Source organism: Torulaspora globosa, chromosome 6 (assembly GCF_014133895.1).
Source record: "Torulaspora globosa chromosome 6, complete sequence".
In the NCBI taxonomy this organism is placed as follows: domain Eukaryota; kingdom Fungi; phylum Ascomycota; class Saccharomycetes; order Saccharomycetales; family Saccharomycetaceae; genus Torulaspora; species Torulaspora globosa.
Window position 1 is genome coordinate 536,597 of NC_050732.1, and position 13,795 is coordinate 550,391.

At 46.6% G+C, this 13,795-nt stretch overlaps 10 protein-coding genes and 1 non-coding gene across 11 annotated transcripts; 6 read left to right on the forward strand and 5 right to left on the reverse strand.

Annotated features, from left to right (window-relative positions):
• Nucleotides 1-11: 11 nt before the first annotated feature.
• On the reverse strand, nt 12-1,565 carry CTS2 (putative chitinase; the record flags this gene model as incomplete). The annotated part of the gene is made up of 1 exon (XM_037284727.1): nt 12-1,565. The coding sequence occupies one exon, from the start codon at nt 1,563-1,565 to the stop codon at nt 12-14; it is 1,554 nt and encodes a 517-aa protein (XP_037140623.1).
• A 251-nt stretch (nt 1,566-1,816) lies between these two features.
• Nucleotides 1,817-3,121, forward strand: LEO1 (Paf1-complex subunit LEO1; the record flags this gene model as incomplete). Its single annotated transcript, XM_037284728.1, has 1 exon — nt 1,817-3,121. The coding sequence occupies one exon, from the start codon at nt 1,817-1,819 to the stop codon at nt 3,119-3,121; it is 1,305 nt and encodes a 434-aa protein (XP_037140624.1).
• Nucleotides 3,122-3,388: 267 nt separating this feature from the next.
• On the forward strand, nt 3,389-3,851 carry PFY1 (profilin; the record flags this gene model as incomplete). Its single annotated transcript, XM_037284729.1, has 2 exons — nt 3,389-3,401; nt 3,484-3,851. The coding sequence occupies 2 exons, from the start codon at nt 3,389-3,391 to the stop codon at nt 3,849-3,851; spliced, it is 381 nt and encodes a 126-aa protein (XP_037140625.1).
• Nucleotides 3,852-3,908: 57 nt separating this feature from the next.
• On the reverse strand, nt 3,909-4,226 carry HG536_0F02770 (YciI family protein; the record flags this gene model as incomplete). The annotated part of the gene is made up of 1 exon (XM_037284730.1): nt 3,909-4,226. One exon carries the CDS (start codon nt 4,224-4,226, stop codon nt 3,909-3,911), a length of 318 nt encoding a protein of 105 aa, XP_037140626.1.
• A 304-nt stretch (nt 4,227-4,530) lies between these two features.
• Nucleotides 4,531-7,014, reverse strand: LUG1 (Lug1p; the record flags this gene model as incomplete). The annotated part of the gene is made up of 1 exon (XM_037284731.1): nt 4,531-7,014. One exon carries the CDS (start codon nt 7,012-7,014, stop codon nt 4,531-4,533), a length of 2,484 nt encoding a protein of 827 aa, XP_037140627.1.
• Nucleotides 7,015-7,121: 107 nt separating this feature from the next.
• On the reverse strand, nt 7,122-8,222 carry KSS1 (mitogen-activated serine/threonine-protein kinase KSS1; the record flags this gene model as incomplete). Its single annotated transcript, XM_037284732.1, has 1 exon — nt 7,122-8,222. The coding sequence occupies one exon, from the start codon at nt 8,220-8,222 to the stop codon at nt 7,122-7,124; it is 1,101 nt and encodes a 366-aa protein (XP_037140628.1).
• Nucleotides 8,223-8,795: 573 nt separating this feature from the next.
• HG536_0F02800 (FAD-dependent oxidoreductase) lies at nt 8,796-9,914 on the forward strand (the record flags this gene model as incomplete). Its single annotated transcript, XM_037284733.1, has 1 exon — nt 8,796-9,914. One exon carries the CDS (start codon nt 8,796-8,798, stop codon nt 9,912-9,914), a length of 1,119 nt encoding a protein of 372 aa, XP_037140629.1.
• Nucleotides 9,915-10,066: 152 nt separating this feature from the next.
• On the forward strand, nt 10,067-10,927 carry NIT3 (putative hydrolase; the record flags this gene model as incomplete). The annotated part of the gene is made up of 1 exon (XM_037284734.1): nt 10,067-10,927. One exon carries the CDS (start codon nt 10,067-10,069, stop codon nt 10,925-10,927), a length of 861 nt encoding a protein of 286 aa, XP_037140630.1.
• A 1,107-nt stretch (nt 10,928-12,034) lies between these two features.
• On the forward strand, nt 12,035-12,116 carry HG536_0Ftrna12S. The gene has a single exon. It is a non-coding gene; the product is annotated as a tRNA-Ser (tRNA).
• Nucleotides 12,117-12,234: 118 nt separating this feature from the next.
• On the reverse strand, nt 12,235-12,885 carry ORM2 (sphingolipid homeostasis protein ORM2; the record flags this gene model as incomplete). Its single annotated transcript, XM_037284735.1, has 1 exon — nt 12,235-12,885. The coding sequence occupies one exon, from the start codon at nt 12,883-12,885 to the stop codon at nt 12,235-12,237; it is 651 nt and encodes a 216-aa protein (XP_037140631.1).
• Nucleotides 12,886-13,327: 442 nt separating this feature from the next.
• Nucleotides 13,328-13,591, forward strand: ACB1 (long-chain fatty acid transporter ACB1; the record flags this gene model as incomplete). Its single annotated transcript, XM_037284736.1, has 1 exon — nt 13,328-13,591. The coding sequence occupies one exon, from the start codon at nt 13,328-13,330 to the stop codon at nt 13,589-13,591; it is 264 nt and encodes an 87-aa protein (XP_037140632.1).
• Nucleotides 13,592-13,795: the final 204 nt, after the last annotated feature.

Genomic DNA, 13,795 nt, shown 5'->3' on the forward strand with positions numbered 1-13,795 from the left:
GCTACATCAGTTTAGGCTGTCGATTCTTCGCGCTGCAAAATTCTTTGCACGAAAGGAGATAGGTATCCATTAGGACCAAATTTGTCGATGTAGAAGCGCAGAACTTGGTTTTGCCGATACATCAGTGTGTCAGATTTCCGAACTGAGCGGATTTCGTCAGTGAAGGCGTTCAACAAAGAGCGTGAGGGATTGTTATGATCATCGCCGCATGACTCCCACCAAAATCCGCCGGCTAAATTCTTGTCCTTCACGTACTGGGCTTTCATACGAACCGAGTCGACGTTATCGTACCCAACAAACGTCTTATGCTTAGCATCATAGCAGAAAGCAGATCCATACTCTGGATCAAAAACTTCCTGAGATCCCTTGATAGGCAATTGATTATAGAGCCACATGCCCTTCTCACCTTCTGAAGCTCCCCCTACTCCACGAAACTTCTTATCGATAAACCTTCCATTCGAGCTTTTGGCGTCTACATGCTTGAAACCTCTTCCGTAAGCCGCCATTCCTAGGCACACCTTGCGCGAATCAATCCCTGCATCTTTCAACATATATTGCACTGCAGAATCGCCGTTTAGCCCTTCATCATCGTCGGATGAGTAAATATGCTTTCTCTCGAAGGCCTCCTGAGCGCTCTGCGATCCATCATAGAGGTTGCTATGGTAGCCTGTCTTCTCCGACCACTCCCCATAATAATCATATGTCATCATATTCCAGATGTCAACGTACTGGTCCATCTCTTTGATGGGCAAAATCTTCAGCTTTCCCGAGAACGCAGGCGTGGCTACAGACAAATGAAACTTAGGATGACCTGCCGCCGCTCCGAAGATCTGCGCTTCAAGCTCGTTCATCTTTTCCCTTAGTCTTCTCGTAAGCTCCAGGTACGCTTGCGGTTCACAGTTATCATCTTCAGGAAACTCCCAGTCCAACTCCATACCGTCAAACCCGTACTTGAACATCGTATCGATACATGAACTCACGAAAACTTCAACTCGCCTGGGGTCCCTCACCATCTTGGGGAACTCATCTCGGTTCGACCATCCCCCAACACACATTATAAGCTTAAAATTCCTAGTCCTTTGATCTGGAAATAGATCTGCGTGTCGAAGATAGAACAGCTCGCCCAGACAGCCCTTGGGCAGAGATCTCGTCTCATCCCCATCCCCGTCCAATTTACTCATCTTGACAGCCAAAGGCTTGTATAAATCCATTCCCGTGTCAGACCAGACGTCGCCATTCTTAACTGCACCACTGACACCGTCGACCAAGAAGAAAGCATAGTAGACGTGTGAGACCCTTGACAAGTCTATATCGTGGGGGAAATGCATTCGTGGCGAGTATGGCGACCAATTGGAGTAATAAAGCCCTGAAAGATAACTATCATCGTCTGATGAGCTCATAACCGAGCTGGTCTGGTTCCGCTGCTCCTGAGACTGAACATGTTCAACCACTCGACGCTCCATCGCCTTCCTGAATACTTTTTTATACAACCGCATTTCGATTATCACACTAGCCAGCACCAGTAAGACGACCAGTGTATTGCCAATCAGTGGCCTCCACAACATCCGACTCTTGTTCCAACCACAGTTCCTTCCATTTCTGCCAGCTAGTAAGACTGAATCAGCATAAACTAAGCCACTGAAACGGCCCTTGGAAGTGTACACAAAAATGGCACTTTTTCCTCTACTGGCATACCCTTCTCTAAGGTGTCAGAGACACTAATGCTTAAAAAATTGCATATAAGACCGGCAGTTTAATGGGGAAAGTAGACAGGAAAGCAGTCTGATTGGCGTTCAGAGATCTAGATTGTGTCGTTATGGCGGAGGAGAATGAGGAACGTGTCGATGGAGTCGAAGACGGCCCAGTTGAAGCTGTAGAAGAGCCCGTGAAGGAAGGCGTGGATGGGAAGATGGATGATCTCTTTGGTGATGAAGAACAGGAATCAGGGCCAGAGGAGAGTGGTGATGGCGAGGAGAAGACCGAGGAAAGTGAGAGCGAGGGGGAGAACGACGAAAGACCAGGTCGTGGTGGAACGGAGACGGACGATGAAGAAGCAGAGGAGCAGGCAATGTACACAAGGAAGTTCTATGGAGAGGACGCAGATAACGCAAGCGATGAGGAGGAAGCAGCACACCGTTTTAAGGAGCAGGATGTAGAGTTGGTGAGACATATTGTTCCTTACAAGACTGTCGATGACGAAAAGGAGGGAAAATCGACGATTTATTACGCGAAGGTTCCAGAGTACTTGACAATTGATCCTGTGCCATTCGATCCGCCCAGCTTCAAGTCGAAGGTGGAACAGAGGCTGAAGTCTTCTTCAAAAGAGGATCAGCTTGGGGACCGTTTGATCGATGAGAACACGATCAGATGGAGGTATTCGCGGGATGAGAACCAGCAGGTTTACAAGGAATCGAACGCTCAGATTGTGCAATGGTCGGACGGGAGTTTCTCGCTCAAGTTGGGAGCTGAGTACACGGATATTCTGGTGAACGACACAGATAATACGTTTTTCGCGGTTTCGCACGACCAGCAGGAACTGATGCAATGCTACCAGGGCGGAGAAATCACCAAGTCGCTGATGTTCATCCCGACGTCGACAAACTCCAAGATGTACCAGAAACTGACAAAGGCAGTCATCCGGAGAGACCAGAAGCAGGCATCCGGTCCGGGAGTCTACATCGTGAACAGAGACCCAGAGCTTGAGAAGAGTGAGCTGGAGAAGAAACAGCAGCAAGTTATCAGGGAGAGAAGAAGAAGACAGCTGAAAGAAACCGAGAGCCGAAACTCCCCGGATCCGTCGTCCGGGCTGGGCAGCTACAGGAGGAATCCCGTTGCGTCAGAGAACGAACAGGACGCATTCTACGGCAGCAGCAGGAGAAATGAATACGAGCAGGATGATTTCCTTGTAGATGACGACGAGGAGGAAGAAGCGCCCTACAGTGACGAAAATGATGTTCTAGATGACAACGACGAAGAAATAGATGCCGAAGAGGCAAACGCAGAACGGCTAAGACAACTGAAGAGAGAGGGCGCTGAGAAATACAGGGACCGGGAGTCCGGAAGCGATTTCACGACAAAGAGAAGAAAAGTTGCCATTATCGACGACGACGACGACGAGTGAAGCGGAAATCTCTATATACCAAGCTGAATTGTAATATATACGCCTTCCAGAGGTGACTCGGCGCAGATCCCGACGCCAGCCACACGACCAGGGCTGGGCTCTGGCTCTTGTAGTTCTTGAACTCTCGAACAGATGGAGGTTACCCGGTCAGTAGGGCTAGTTTGCTTGATTTAAAGCCCCTTACGTAGGTTAAAGGCTCATCACTAGATGATATAGCAGGGAAACAGCTAATCCTCAGTCGATTGAAGAGCGGTTGGATCGTCTAATATGTCTTGGCAAGGTATGTTGTGATCTGGAGAAAGCATTGACTCGCCAGCGGGCCTCGAAGGATGTTTACTAACTCGTCTTTCCGTCGCCTGTAGCTTACACTGATAATCTTTTGGGAACCGGTAAAGTCGACAGGGCAGTGATATACTCTAGAGCCGGCGATTCTGTCTGGGCTTCCTCTGGCGGTCTGACATTGCAAGCTAAGGAGATACAGGAGATCGCGCAGGGCTTTGACAACCCATCGGGGCTGCAAAGCAATGGTTTGCACATCCAGGGACAGAAGTTCATGTTGTTGAGGGCAGATGATAGAAGTATTTACGGTAGACATGACGCTGAAGGTGTGGTTTGTGTGAGAACCAAGCAAACAATCCTCATTGGTCATTATCCACCCAGCGTTCAGGCGGGCGAAGCAACGAAGATCGTTGAACAACTGGCCGACTATCTGATCAGCGTCCAGTACTAGGCATTGAGTTTCTTCTAAATGCACATTTACATAATCGCTAAAGAATCCGTAACGTGTCTAGATGAGCAATTTCTTCTCTTTGCGCACACCACATCCGAACTGGTAGATGATGATGTTGTCTAGATCCCAGACGCCTTCCTTGGCGAAGATGTCACCTTTGACAATCTCCAACGCTTCCTCCTTAGTGTCTGCAACCACTTGCAGGTGAGAGCCCGCGAAGGTGCGCTCCTCGCCAGGAGCTTTTGGCTCGTTGTAGATGGCACCGGCACAGACCAGCTTCCCTTGTTCGACTAAAGGAGGGATGCCAGCCAAGTGGGCCGGTCTGAACTTTGATCTGTCGGCTTTATCATAAACAATAATACACCATTCAACCATTTTGGGGGATCTACAAGCACTAGAGCTTGGCAATTAGAGGATGATTAGTCAACATCTTTGATAAACCAGGTGTTTAAATAACCTTCGTATAGCGGATCACGTGATTAGTCTTACTGCCTTCAAAGCCCATCGCTAAATGGTCATTGTAGCCCGCCATTAGCACTTCAGTTGCTTGAATGGAGCTCAGCTTGGGTTATTCTTGCCAGTCGCAGTCGTCTTGATGTCTCAGGAAAAGGAGCGGTCTCAATCGTGTCCCTAAGAGGCTGCCATTGCACGAGACTAGTAGTAGCCGGAATCTGAACCGTCACGTCTTCAGCCCGTAGTATCGATACATTCCTCGTTCAATGCAGCCGAAAACTTCATACTCGCTCACTAATTCGAAATGAATCCTGTAGAGTTTTGTGGTTTCGGAGGATTTGGTGTCAAAGACGAACTCTTGTGGATGTAGTTGGTAGTAGTTTTTCGGTTTCCTGAGTGGGATCACAAGTGAGCCAGAAGAAGCTCGATCATTGCATCTTTGACTTACGGCAGGATGAGAGAATGCCAATCCTAAGATACTGAGTTGCGACCTGCGACGCTGCAGCGATGTGTCATTGAGATACTCATCATCGGTCTCTTCAACTTCGCTGATGCCCTCGGGTGCTTGATGTAGCTGCAGCTGCGATTGTCGTGAAGGAGATGAAAACGCTGGTGGCTCCTCTTGACTGCGCAGTTGCAGATTTTGCATAGACCTGTCCCAGTACAGCCCATTTCTGCTGCCAATACGGTCGCTTGCATATGCAGGTGAGAGCTCGGGGTTCTCATATGAAGCGAACGAGTCCCTCATGTCGTTCGTACTTTCATCTCCGTCGTCTTCCTCGTCCTCTTCGGGAATAACGTCGCTTGTCCCGCCATTTTCTTCCTCGTTGTGATGTAAGACTCTCCAACCACCAGGAGGTAACCTTGGGCCTAGAATTGGCGTCGGGGCTTGACCCAGGGTAGCATTCCCACTTCTAGTGAAAAAATGAGATATCGGAGGGTTTAGATCTCGATAACATTCTTTTCTCCTGACGGCGCTGAGTGGGACGATGCCGCAACCTAACATGATTTTGCTTTGAGCGAACTTCAGAAAATCTGGTTGCTTTGTGATTTCAATGATCTTGTTTCCATTGGAATCATATTTCGAAATATTCCCTTTCTTTTCCAGGTCAGCTGGGTTCAAATATTCATCTACTCTGTGGAGCCAATATCTCCTGCCATATGACGAATCAATATAACATCTCCATTTAACGATTTCTGCATCTGCCGTATCTTTGATGATAGAGTCCGGATTTTTATAGCGCAGAGCAATTATCTCATGTCTCTCGTTTGATTTCTCCACCTGTTGCCATGCATCGAAAGAGACCTCCAAGGCAACAAGGCTTTGCGAACTCGTGAAAAGGCCAGGATCATTAATAGTCCACTTATTAACATGAACGTTATTACTGATGTTGAGAAATTTGAGCTGCTGAACCTGCGGCAAGTCGTGCTCATCGATTTCTTGGCCGTTTTTTCCTGCAAAGTTTTGAATACTTACAGGTTTCAGGAAATCGCAGATCTTCGTGATGGGGAAGTTGTTACCTCTTATGCTTAGACATTTTAATTTCGGAAAATTATACTTGATGAACTGGAGCGTGTCGCTACACTGGTAGTAGTATGTGGATTTAAAAGCAGATGGGTCATCGGATTCATGGAAGGGCATACCGCCTAAGTTTAGGTATTGAAGCGTCTTATTATGGCCGAATTGACAAAGTTTCTTCAAAAGAAACATTGTATGCACTGAGGTCCACGAGGACGAATGGGGCATGGAGTATAAATTTAGCCATTCCAGGGTCTTCAAGTTATTCTCATCAGTTAACGCAGGATGGTGGCTAAAAAACTCCAGGACTCCCCGGGGAGAAAGCCTTAAGCACATAGATAGGGAAAGGTGAGTCAGATTCTTCAAATGCGGCAAGCTGTTCATTAAAGTCTCATCATCAATAGAGGTGTGGCCTAGATCTAGTTTCTGCAGTTCAGGTAACATTTGAAGTATTCTACCCAGCACGGGTGATGGGAGATCAGTACAATCGTTCAATCCTAAGCATGTAACTTGGTAGTTCTCTTCGTTGGTAACGTACTGTTGCTTTAACTCGTCATAACGATATAATCTCTCCAGTGCTGCTATGCAACTCTCAGTGAACTTGGCACCCGAGCAGCCGCAAAAGTCCAAAACACTTAAAACCGTCCCAGGTCGCAGTAGTTGATAAACTATATTCGCATCTAGATCATCCTGGATATGCTCGCATGCCAGAAATTCTCTAAGATTAGATTTCGTCAGCTCCAAAAACTCGGAAAGCGTTTCATTCGTAAGGTTCTTGATCATTTTGTTCATCTCACCTGAGCGTCCGAGCCCTATCGATGTCAACTCTTGAAAGTCAGCTACTTGTACTATGTTGCGCACCCTTTCATTCTGTCTAAGAGCTTCCAGGAGGTTGTGGAATCGCCTTGCTGTGGTGAGGTTACAGTACCTGTAAATCAGCACACGACAGACGTGGTAGAACGTCTTATTGACGGTTAAGTTGCTTCTCACAAAGGTTCTGAAGTTTTCTGTAAACTTTTCGGGGTTTCCTGGATAGTCATTGCTCATTAAATCCCTGAACTGGAACGTTAAAATCTGATATACGATTTCGGGTGGTATCACCCTTGAGTTGGAAGCATTCTCCGCAAGATCTGGCATAGACTTGAGTTTGCCTCCTGTTGTCCTGTCTTTAACAAAGGCCTTTCTCTGCATACTGTTTGCGAAGCGGCATACTTCACATAAGCTAGCCAAATTCTTCACTACTATATAGGTGCAAAATCAAGCATTTCAGTATTAATTATTGACTACTTAAACATCTATTATACCAAGGGTTTCATTATTTCATCGTAAAGCATCTGTTTGAGCTCTCCCATAGAAGTCTCAGACTCATCGTTGGGTTTCTTGATCTCATTGTCAATTTTCCAAAACTCATCTTCCAGATCCAGTGGGGGATACTCAGGCTCGTCATCTGGATCATGATAGGTTGATAAATATGGATGGCTGAGTGCTTCTGCGGCGCTTATTCGCTTGTTTGGGTTGAAAGTCAGCATTTTGTCTAGTAGGTCTACCATTTGCGGGTCCAAATGTTGCCTACCCAGCGCAATCTCCCACGGCATCTTGTGTTTCGTGGGCAGGTTGGCAATGTACTCTTTGGCTCTCGTTGATTTGATGCATTCCACGTCTTCATAGGACGGCGTACCCGTAACTTCAAGTATCAGCCAGAGTTGGTGATGATAATCTCTACCGGGAAACAAAGGTTTGCCAGAAACCAGTTCCGCTAGGATGCATCCACACGACCAGATGTCAATGGCTGTAGTATATTCCTGAAAGGTAAGCATGATCTCGGGCGCCCTGTACCACCGCGTAGCGACGTATTCGGTCATGAACCCGACCAACGTTTCCCTTGAATCGCTGCTGCTGGCGAGGCATCTTGAGAGCCCGAAATCGCAGACCTTCAAATCACAATTGGAGTTCAGTAACAGATTGGATGGCTTCAAGTCTCTATGGATCACTTGTGCACTGTGAATCGATTTCAAAGCCCTCAAAATTTGATATGTGAAGTACTGGATGTGATCGTCACTCAAAGGGCTGGCAGCACGATTGTTAATGATCCTCTGTAGGTCTGTCTCCATCAGCTCTTGCACCAGATACACGGCGTTCATCTTATCGATGGTCGTGGGCTTTATCTTGTCTAGAATGCTTATGATATTCTCATGATCGTGGAAGTATCTCAGCAACTTGATCTCTCTCAGGGTTCTGGTGACAAACATCGCCTTGCTGAAGGGCTGTATCTTCTTGATCGCAACACGAATTCCTGTAGGCTTATGTATAGCGGAACATACCGTCCCGTAGGCTCCCTCACCGACCAGAGCCTGTAGCTGGTACTGCGAGGGGATATCAAACGTGATGGTCCTTGGCATACGCTTCTACTTGAGTGCTATCTACCCAATGGATGACCGAGCTAGTCAACCGAGCCACCCGATACTTATATCGGATCCTATATTGATTCTACCACGGTTTTCGTTTCAAATCTGAATTTTATTGAAGAATGTTCTGCAACTCATCGCTGATCGCGAATCTATCACTAATAAACGTAATGGAAGGCTAGCATAAAATGCGTGAACAACTCAGTTGCGAGCAACGAATGTGAATTGGGATACTTTGTTATATCGTCGGCCATTAACGGCTGAAGCGCAAGAAATCGAGTAAGTTCTAGCTCGTTTATTTGGTTCCTAAGTCAGTTTGACTTATCGGTAACATTGCTCGGGTACCGATCAATTTTACAAGCCGAATCGGATCTGTTTCCGCTACTTGCCAGGTGCTTCCTCTGTTGTGATCTTATCAAGTGGGTCTTATCAGTTAACTACGGCACTGAAAAATCTGCTTGAAGCTCAGTTACCAAGCAGCCAGCCATATTAAAGAATTGGTTGTCTGAAGGCGATCCAGCTCAATCTAACCTTCTTAATCCCTGAAGAAGAGCTTGAAAAATTCAGATGTCCAAAAGTAGTAGACCTCAAGTTACGATTGTGGGCGCCGGTATTATTGGTCTTTACACTGCGTATGTCCTGACGGAGCTCCAAAAAATTCCCGGATCTGAGATCTGTGTGGTTGCGAAATATCTTCCCGGCGATCAGTCGGCCTCTGGGTATACTTCACCGTGGGCCGGAGGCAACTGGTCGTGTATTTCGCCCAATGACGAGGCAACTTTATTCTATGACAAGTTCACGTATGAGAACCTCGCTCGCTTGCAGAAGGCTCTCTTGACATTCTTTACAGGAAGAGACGATGAATGGTTGGGGCTGAGTAGGAGACCCAGCCGTGAATTGTGGGACCAGGTCCCCAATGAACGGAAAATCGATTCGCTAAGAAGTTACCTGGAGGATTACAGAGTGCTTTCGGAGAAAGAGCTGAACGAGATCAGGCCTACCGCACCTGCGTTTGGAATTACCCTAAAGACTTGGAACTTTAACTGTCCCGTATTCCTTTTCAATTTCTTTCAGTTTCTGAGAGACAAGCATCAGGTTAGATTTGTCAAACAGGAATTGACACATTTGGCGCAAGCCAAATGCTATGTGAACCCCCTTTGCAGCGGGAGTGACAGACATATCATCTTTAATTGTACCGGCCTTGGTGCCCGTGATCTTGGCGGTGTCAGAGACCATAAAGTCTATCCAACCAGAGGACAGGTTGTCGTCGTCAGAGCACCTCACATCAACGAGAATTGCCTAAGATGGGGCAGAGATTACGCAACCTACATTATTCCCAGACCTGGAAAGGGAAAAGAAGTTGTTCTGGGAGGATTTCTCCAAGTTGACAACGGCAACGCTCAGGATACCTCTCTCTCTGAGACGGAAGACATTCTCAAACGTACCTTGACTTTGTTGCCCAAAATTGGCAGGGCAGATGAGCTTGAAATTATCAGAGTCGCAGCAGGACTACGTCCATCGCGCTACGGTGGTCCTCGCATCGAGAGGGAGGTCAAGGGTGACGATGACAACCTGGTCTTTATTCACAACTACGGTGCTTCAGGCTACGGCTATCAAGGTGGCCTCGGAATGGCTTTGAAAGCAGTTCAGCTTGCGTTCCGTCAAGAGAGAAGCTCGAGATTGTAGTTTAATTGATGTAACCTGTGCATAGTTGATTTTAACATTCATTCGTATTTCAACACAGTTGCATTATCTTATCAAAGTAGCATAAAAGCAGCAAGACATATAAACCTGTGTTGCTTAAAAGAAAACGAATCAACACTGGAGAGTAGAGATCAATGTCTAAAATACTATCACAAAAGCTCAAGGTAGCCTTGATTCAGTTCATTGGCTCAACAGCAGACAAATCGGCAAACCTTCAAAAGGCAGCAGCTTTAGTTGAGAAAGCTGTGAAAGATCAACCAGAGACAAAGCTTGTGGTTCTACCAGAATGTTTCAATTCTCCATATGCTACAGATAAATTTAGGGAGTATGCTGAAGTCATCGAAGAGGACTCTCCTTCTTACAAAGTGCTATCTAATCTAGCCAGCAAATTGAAGATTATACTGGTTGGTGGATCGATACCTGAACTGGAACCCAAGACAAACAAGATCTACAACACTTCGATGGTGTTTGACCAAAATGGAGCTTTGATAGCGACCCACAGGAAAGCTCACTTGTTTGACATCGATATACCAAATGGTATAACCTTCAAGGAGAGCGATTCGTTGACCGGTGGTGAAAAAGCGACCACAGTCGAAACGAGTTATGGGAAATTTGGTCTTGGTATCTGCTACGATATGAGATTTCCCGAACTGGCTATGATCAGTGCTCGTCAGGGATCCTTCGCGATGATATATCCTGGAGCCTTTAACACCGTTACGGGACCTCTACATTGGAGCTTATTGGCCAGATCGAGGGCCATAGACAACCAGGTATACACTCTGTTGTGTTCTCCAGCCCGGAATATGAACAGCGATTACCATGCGTACGGTCACTCTATGGTCGTCAATCCACGAGGCGATGTTATCGCTGAAGCAGGCGAGGGTGAAGAGATCATCTACGCAGAACTTGACCCCGAAGAAATCGAGACCTTCAGACAAGGTATCCCCATCACCAAACAGAGAAGGTTTGACATTTACAAAGACGTCAGTAAATAAAGCGGTATATAAGTTCACGCTGAATGGTGCAGTTTGTGGATAGCTGAGATCAATTAAGTCGATAAACGTTGCTAGTCGGCTTATGTATAGCAATCAGACTCAGTTTTATCATGAGAAGGTAGTAGGCTCCGATTAGGCTTCGTCCAGAACGGGCGGATAATGTGGCATCACAAGAACGAGATATAATCCGCTTGTGTCCTCTGACTCGGAATGTAGCGTTGATGTGTAGCCATGCGCAATTCTTCATCGCATCGGCGCAGCTAAATCAATAAATGAACCACTTTATTGGAATGTACGGTATATTTGGACTGAAATTAAATATACGGGTTATAATTCTCGCCAGTTTTGCTTGCAACCAACTTTCTGAGCCCTACAGCCATTCAAAGGTTGCATGCCTTCGTACTTTCGGAGCCTAGTTTATGCACTCTTCCTGAAAGAGCGCTTGGAGGCTGGCCGCGACAGGCCTTCGCCACAGATATGAGCTACTGATGCGAGGGACGAACAGGATGGAGACCATTATATCAAGTCCTGGTCGATCTTATACTCGTCTTGAGCAGCGTTGAGCTCTGAAAAACACCGATTATAGTCGGTATGCTCCACGCTTCGCCTCCATCAATGTGACGAGACTGTGAAGCCAGAAACACACTGCTACAGCCCCTTCCCTGGTAGCCTCTAGATGCCCTATTCCGGTAATCCTTGAACGGTTGTCCAAGTTGATCAATCAATGCCCTTTAGCTTCAGATAATTCGGCAATGGCGTTCACTATCGTACGATCGTCAAGTCTTTCGTAGACCTCTCCACAGACTATCAGGGGGTTATTCACTTATCTGCAATCGCGTACGTTCATGTACTCGCAAGTACATTCTAGTTTAACTTCTCCCAGATCGTTCATCATCACAGAAGGCAGGATAAATGGTTTCGAGCTGAGGCTAAAACTTTGGACACCATCAGATGTCGTTATACAGGTTCATAGTACAAGAACAGTACAGGCAACCTGCATCCAAGCCAGAATTGCATCCTCCAGTTCTTATAGACATCAGATCTTGGATTGTGACTTGCTTTATTCGATGTGTAGGAATTTCGATTATTCCAACCAATATCTTATATGGCAACTTGGCCGAGTGGTTAAGGCGAAAGATTAGAAATCTTTTGGGCTCTGCCCGCGCAGGTTCGAGTCCTGCAGTTGTCGTTTTTTATTATCAGATTTACCACTGCAACAGCCACAGCAGCAGATCACTGCACGGATGGCGGATGCGAATGGCTTTGTGTCTACAACGTTTCCTGCTTCTACAAAGGTACATAACGAGCTAGCTGATCTGCGCTGGACCAGTGATACCCGGTATCGAGATCCTCAAGCGGTGCGTCACGGGCAGCTTGGGCACCACAGCGAGAACAAATGTGAGCAAGAAGTTCCACGAGAAAAGCTTCAAGTCGTAATGCGAATAATGAGTGCTGACCAAAAACAACACGATGGGCACCATAATCAGGAATTTCCTAGCCGGTGTATACAACGTTTCATCGTTTATCTGTTCCCACATAGTCAGATTATCGTACGCTCCCCCGTTGAAATCAAACGGAGTACCCTTGATCAAATGGAACATGACGTAGGACCCAATTACATAACTCATATTCGTCAATGTCCACGACCACTCGGTGCTCACTCCGGGCAATAAATCGTAGAAAATCTTCAACAGCAAGATCACCACAATGTGAATAATCCATGCTCCTCGCTGATCTACCCACGTAGCGTTCATATTTGGTAAAAGTTGCTGGTCGTTTTCATCTTCAAAAGTCTCCGGTTCCACATGCGATATTATACTCGAAGACCGTCTTCTCCTATGATCCTTGTGCGGTTCCGCTATACTTGGCTTGTTGCTACTGGTTTCATTGGATGGAAATGGTTTCAGAGATTCGTCTCGAGAACTCTGTGACGACAGAGGTTCACCCATCGAACCCATACTTTCTCTGTGAAGCTTCAATACAGCTGAGATGTTTGCTTAAGTGGCAATTCATACTTATAACTCAGCCTTCACCACCCATATCTTAACTTGTTTGATGTAACCAGCTCACTGTGGACCCCACTAGGGTGTTTGGGTGTCATCCTCCAAGATCAGAAGTCCATGGATTTCCGTGGAACCTGAAAGAACACTCTGCGGCCGACGGCGATAATGGTTTACTCCCGAACAAGAGAAAGAAGAAGCCGGGTGACCGACGGTGCCGCTTCGAAAAGAGGAAGCTGAAGTTCTTTTGAGGTTCCGCTGGCGAGGAAAAAAAAAAAAGGGAGGCTCTCCTCTATATAAACGACACCGTGTTCTGTTGGACGGGAGTATATACACACTACGGTGTAGATCGAGCGGATCTGGACGGTTCAACAAGAAGAGACAGTGGTTGTATATCGAGATGGTTTCACAATTGTTCGAGGAGAAAGCTAAGGCAGTCAATGAGCTACCAACCAAGCCCGACACCGATGAGTTGCTGAAGCTTTACGCGTTGTACAAGCAAGCGACCGTCGGAGACAATACTAAGGAGAAGCCGGGTATTTTCAACATGAAGGACCGCTACAAGTGGGACGCTTGGGAGGCACTGAAGGGCAAGAGCCAGGAGGACGCCGAGAAGGAGTACATAGAGCTTGTGGACGCTTTGATCGCCAAGTACTCGAAATAGACACTGCCTCTGACTGTGACGCGATTGGATTGCTGCTAGGTTCGCTGTTTACCACCTTTGTTTATCGCTATATGTACTTTTATGTCGGCGGCTATTTGGTCACGTGAACACTATGAAATGAAGAGATTTCTACAGTGTCGTTTTTGACGGGACAGGACTGCAAAAATTGCCACCTATGCTGTCAATAAACACTGTTAACCAGGT